We start from the raw sequence: 6,230 nt of genomic DNA on the forward strand, positions 1-6,230 counted from the left end.
CATGCAGATTACCTTCTCTCATCCTGCCTGAGGTCCAATATTTTGTTTTAAGGAAATACACCAGTAAATCATCATGTTGTTGGTGCAGGCAATCTTTTTCACCCTGTGTTTCTCGATGTGTGTGTGGTAGCAAAATGGAGATAAATTTGGTGAAAATTTTAAGAACAGTTAGAGGCAACTTCTGCACGAATCAGGGATTCTGAGCAGTGCCTATTAATTACCTCATAACTGGGTCAAGCTGCACTTTATGCCGGAGCATTACTTGTTCCTAAATTAAGCTGGTGCCAGGGATACATAAAACAGGGAGCAACACCACAAACACGTCACTGTATGACTCACGTCCATTGTGTGCTGATGAATCATAATTACGAACTCGCGTCCACATTTCAACTGTCAAAACTTTGTATTGTCTGAAAGGGAAAAAAGCCACTTGGTAATGAAACAGTTTAGACGTAACAAACTAAATTACACCACAGCACATGCATAGTCCATAGTCCCCACACTCCCAGCTGCTCACAATGTGTTAATTAAATGTGACTATTGCTATGTAATCAGCTTTCATTCAAATCATGCAGGTAGGCCAGCAAAACTGGCAAGCAGAAACAGCCTAATACCACCAATCTAATCTATTCAAGGTGAGGATGAAGAAGTGAGTCAGAGATGGTTGTAACTTGTGAGACTGGTTTTAAGATTCAAAACTGGAGGCCAAATATAAAGGAATATGTCTACCTACCATTCCTGCCAAATTCAGGAGAACTATCAGCAAGAGTTATTTCCAAATGCCTGTGTTTAATTCCTCTCATCAAGCAAACAATCCAAAGAAAGGGAAGCAAATATCAATGATTTAACAGAATAAATTCATCTCTCATCATACAATTTTTTATTCTTCTCACATTCTAATGTGAAAAAAAGGTTTTTTACATGATGCAGAATTTTCTAGCGCCCCATATGGACAAAATAACCTAAAACTCTCATTGTGCCATAGTGCACTCTTTGCAATATTCATTCCTTATATTTTAGGAAGCCGACAGCCAAATTTAGCTCAGCATCGCGTGCTGACAGTACATCCTGTGGAACCTCAACTGTGTATATGAGTGCGTTTGCGTGCATGTGCGTGTGAAAGTGTACGTTTGTCTTCTATTTGAGAACACAAACTTGCACATACACAGCTGTACTTTCTGTGGTCCCTCATAACTTCCCCTAAAATGCACTCTGCCACGATGCTAATGCTGGACCAGGGACAGAGGCTGGATCTTTATCTTAATCACCAGCTTCCTGGCTTTAACCCCCCACCCCTTTCAACACACACGTAAGCTCCAGCACTAGCTTCCCAAAATGTTAGAATGAGGAACGTGCACGCACGCACACACACACACACACACACACACGCACGCATGCACGCACAAAGCATGAGAATAGATGAAAAATGTACATGTGGGTTTCCTCACTTGCCTGAGTATCACGCGCTCACACAGAACAGGAAGAATCCTGAGATGATTCTTCCAGTCGTTCCCTGCTTGCTGCATGCCAACTGGAGGCTAATGGAGGAAATGGATCACATAGACAGACTCCCTTCCTCACAGCCGAGGCAGTGACAGCACAGTGCAGCCAAGAGGCCATATTTGAAAAAGGGGGTGAGAGATGGATTCATTCCCTTGTACATTTCATGTCGTTCACCTTTGAGAAAGTCCGGATTCCATCCAGTGAGGGAAAGTGAGGGAAAACACCCTGTTCTTGTTCAGTTTCACTAAATCATACACCAAGACTCACGGCACAGGAGATGGTGGGGGAACTACACCGATTGTCGGCTCCCTGCAGTGTTAGGAATAACAGCTCTTGAAATCCAAGATTGCTCTGTTTTATAAGCTTGGCAGCAAGCTCTATTGGGACATTACAACACACCGCCTACCAGCAAATTCAAGCTAGGAAGTTTATTTTTATTATTAATTTAAGCATCAAAGAGCAGCTGTCCCAGATAAATGTTCTAGACATAAGGAGGAGCTCTAAAAAGGTCTTTGTAGGAATCTAGAAGGTGGCATTTGAATGCAGTGTGGGATGACCCAACTGAGGATGACTCCGGTCAAAATCCTGCAGTGTGCGTAAGCCCACCCTACGTAAAGTCTAATCCACTGCTGTGACGAGAGGTGATCAAGTGAGGGTGGCAAACTAAAACAGCACACTTCAAATTGAGCTGCCTGTGTAACTCCTATCTAGGAAAGGCTTCACTTTGGTGGGGGAGAATTTCAAGACCAACACCAGTCAAATTTTATATAATCGTGAGGAAACAGCCAAAAGAAAAACTTAATGTGGCTGACTTTCAGTTTGCATCAGTAATACCAATGTAGGTTTTTGGTTTTGTTTTGTTTTTTTACTTTCATCTGAGAAGAATTGAAAATAAAGTGCAGACGTGTGGCCGAAATATCAAAATGAAAAGAAACAAAGTGGGAGCTTCTGCAGGGGTACATAACTTGCCCCAGTTGGAAATAGATACATGTTATTGGACACAGCACAGTGTTTAGCCTTTGAATTGCTTCTGCAAAAACTTGCAGCCACTTACAGACTTTAGCAAAAGTTGGAGGTCAAGCATACAGAAATTCACTGAAGAGGTACAAGCAAGCCAAAAAAAAAAAGACTGACTTTGAAATTCAGAATTATGAAACAGAATTCAAATTAAAATGTAATTCTGAGGCAAAGATCCTGTTTGATACAGGGACATTGTTTTACTGTGATTTGATTGGCTCCTGCTCAGAGAAAATGTATGGTGGCCAGGAGGAATGAAGGCTGGGAAATGGCAGTGAGGCAAAGGGCTGCATATAACAGATGCATTCAGATGATACCAACAAGCATGGCAGGTAAATCTTTCTGAAGCAATCTGATTTCAGATTAAAAAAAAAAAAAAAAAAAAAAAATCCATTTTATTCATCTGGGCACAAGATTTAAACACTGGGGCTTGTTGACACCTCAGCCTATTCATATTGTTTATCAAATTAACTGATATATGAACAGAAAATCCAAATTTTGAAAAAAATGTTCTCAACAATGGATCACAACAATTGTTCTAAATCCATTAACTTCCTTAGATTCCAGCTTTTGGCTTAGCCAATTCTAATTATCACTGAGAGGAAGAAAAAAAAAACCAAAAAAAAAAACCATGCAAACTATGAAAGAAACCACAGAGCAGACAGAGTAAAACTGGACTTGGGCTGGTATGCAATGTTAGGTCTAAACGCACACAGTCTCAGACACATAAATCAAGTGTGGCCACAACTAAACACATGTAAAGCTTAAATGAATGCACAAGTCTAAATGTAGACTTAACATCACTGATCATCACTGAGAGCAATAACTCTGGTTGCCCTCTGCCATATGAAGCCTAATTTCTCTCTCCCCCCTCACACACACAGTTTCCCTTATCCTTTCTCTCCAGTGAAGGACAGACAGAGGATGTGTCTATGACTGGGAAAGACTCACATTTCCTCTGAGGTTTCACATTCCTGGGATTCCGTCTGAAGACCACTGCAGCCCATTTAAAACCATTCCCCATATGGGGGGGAATCCAGGGCTGGTGAGAACGAAGGACATCTGGGTAGGTTTGATTTTTGAAAGTCATCTCTCTTTACCGTATTGACGGTACCTCGACCTTTCGAGGTAAATGAACCTGTTTGCTGAATGAGAAGACACTTCATTCACATGATGTGTCTTACCCTACCAAAAACCATAGCATGATAGAGCACCTGCCAAAGCCATAGTAGTGCCACACTGCTGTGAGTCTTAAAACAAGATTTCCGCAATCATATCTTCAGAACACCATCAGATTTATCATTTCATGCCACTAGGTAAAAACAAAAAAGATGATTCGTCTGGTCTCAGCATAAATCCATCCATACAGGTTAAACATAAAATACCATGTCCCTGCAAGCCAAGAGCACAGCTCTTCAGAGCAAACCAGAAAACGTTTCCCTTGGAACAAAATGGATATGCTGCAGATATATGTGCGTAAAACATCAGTGCTGTTCCACTATTATTCTTAAATGACCACAATGACAGTCGTTATCTTAATACATGAAGGTCAGTGGGAATGGCACCGGAATATGTGATAAGATGTCTGCTTTAAAAAATAAATAAAAAATAAAAAAACCCCAAAACAAATGTTCTTTGTGACTCCACATCTACTAAACCCCATGTACGAAGCCACACAGTATGTCCTCTACCTCCTGAAATGTACCTGGCACATGTCTACACAGAAGAGGACAAGTCCTTATGATTAATGCTTAAATGTAGTTGTGTTTAAATGACGGATAAGCAATTGTTAAAAAATAACCTTAAAAATGACCATGACCGACTATAGGCACAGATGGACATTAGTACAGAATTACCGATATCAAGTATTTCATACAAACCGATCTTTGGAAGAAACCCATTAGTAATGATGCAGAAGCGATAACCAGCCAAAAGTGATGTTAGCCAGCTAGGTTAATACATCATATACAGCGTTGTTGTCGCAGCTAGTGTTTGCTAACGAACAAGGCTCGTTCCGATGCTTAGTGCGTTGGCGTGAGTCGCACTCAGCTGAATTAGGCAATTAAGCGTGGTAAAAATATAACATAAAATAGAACATGAGTTGAACATTTTCATGTCACACGAGACACATGGGCTTGCGCCAGTGTCTAAGCGGTAGCTACTAGATTTTAGTTAGCCTGGTTGGCTCGCATGCTAACTTGCTAACGTCTCCGTGCGGCGCAGGAGGGGGTTTAAATTCGCTTACCTGTCAACCGCAGCTTCACTGGGCCATTTCTCCTAACTCCTTGGCTAGACATTCCCCTTTGTGTTCCAGCTTGATGAAAATTAACAAAAAGTATCTAATTCATGTGTAAGCGTATGGGTTTTTCAAAAAGATATCCCCAAAAACAATCCCTCTGTTAGCTTCGGGTTAGCCTGTAGTGTCACCATAGCAAATCACGCTGACTGTGTATGCAATGTAATCGCATCATAATCACATCGCTGGAACAACACTTTCACTTTAGCCCCTTTTCAGTTAACAATGCAAATGGCATTCCTAAATGTCTTTCGCGCCGCGAGCCACGGATCCTGATAGAAATCAAGTGAGCTGTTTCTTCTCCATTCGGGCAGGCGTCTACCCTGCCTGTGCTTTAACTGAAGTTGATCGTGATGATGGTCAAGACTGCTACTGCAGGCGGACAACCAGGGTCAGAGAGAGAAAGAGCACATCCGGTACGATCGTTCAAAATAAAAGCATTATCAGATAATATCTTTGATTTCAACAAGCAAACCAGTGGCACGTTCACTCCGGCTCTGTTGTAAAGTGAGTATCAACAACCAACATCGCAGTCACATGTGTTACTATTAAACTTATGAAAGACTACCCTTTTTAAAGATGCCAAAGCGACAAACCCTCGACGGGTGTAGACCTTTGGAGCATTTGATCCGAGTCGATCCGGTGATTTTATTTTGAATTTGAAATCGTCTTTATCCAGCCTTAATCCGGGCACCTTGGTGCACTTTATGCCGACATGAACGAGCTAAAGAATTTCTATGAATGGTTAGTCTAAACATAATTGAGTGGTTTCAGTTTCTAATCTAAACACACCAATAGTGAGTATTTATGGTGGATTAATATTTATCCATAAAAAAGTAATTGTAGAAATGAGCATCAAAGCTTTTGGAGAGCTAATTTATCCATTATAAAAGAGAGCCGTGTCTTTTTATACATATCTTCAAACGTGAAATGTGTACACGATATGGCCACTAGGGGCCGAACATCAAGTTGCAATCACGCATTTCATAAATTACAATATGGCGATCGTATACTTAAGGTCTGCCATATTCAACCAATAACCATAGTGAGGCTTTTTCCAGAGGGTGGATACTGTAGTCGCAGATCCACAGTGCGGAAAATGACTTAGACTCTGTGTCTCGTTCTGTCCCTTTCTGCACCCTGTTGAGCCAGCATGGCCATATAGTGACTGTAATATACAATGAATGCACTGCAGCACAGATTTCATTCATAAAACTGTTTACAGTGTACTGTGGCCACAACAGGGTCGCTTATAACGTGTAAGCTCACGTCTAGGATATAAGCACAGTGTCACCTAGTGGCGACATGGATTCAGAATCACCTCCCACTGCCTCTTCAACGTCTCACCTCCAACAGATGCTTTACCAAAGAAACCCAAGTTAGTTTCCCTCTTCATAGCCTGCACATATCTGAA

General features: G+C 41.2%; 1 protein-coding gene across 1 annotated transcript in view; it reads right to left on the reverse strand.

Moving 5' to 3' along the window:
• Positions 1 to 5,165, reverse strand: part of LOC143319249 (E3 ubiquitin-protein ligase SMURF2-like) — a 60,494-nt gene extending 55,329 nt beyond the window's left edge. The window contains exon 1 of the mRNA XM_076728043.1: positions 4,766 to 5,165. Coding sequence (XP_076584158.1) covers positions 4,766 to 4,817 — 52 coding nt within the window. The 5' untranslated portion in view covers positions 4,818 to 5,165. The remainder of the gene's footprint in view (positions 1 to 4,765) is intronic.
• Between the last annotated feature and the right edge of the window lie 1,065 nt (positions 5,166 to 6,230).

This window comes from Chaetodon auriga, chromosome 4 (genome assembly GCF_051107435.1).
Source record: "Chaetodon auriga isolate fChaAug3 chromosome 4, fChaAug3.hap1, whole genome shotgun sequence".
Taxonomy (NCBI): domain Eukaryota; kingdom Metazoa; phylum Chordata; class Actinopteri; order Chaetodontiformes; family Chaetodontidae; genus Chaetodon; species Chaetodon auriga.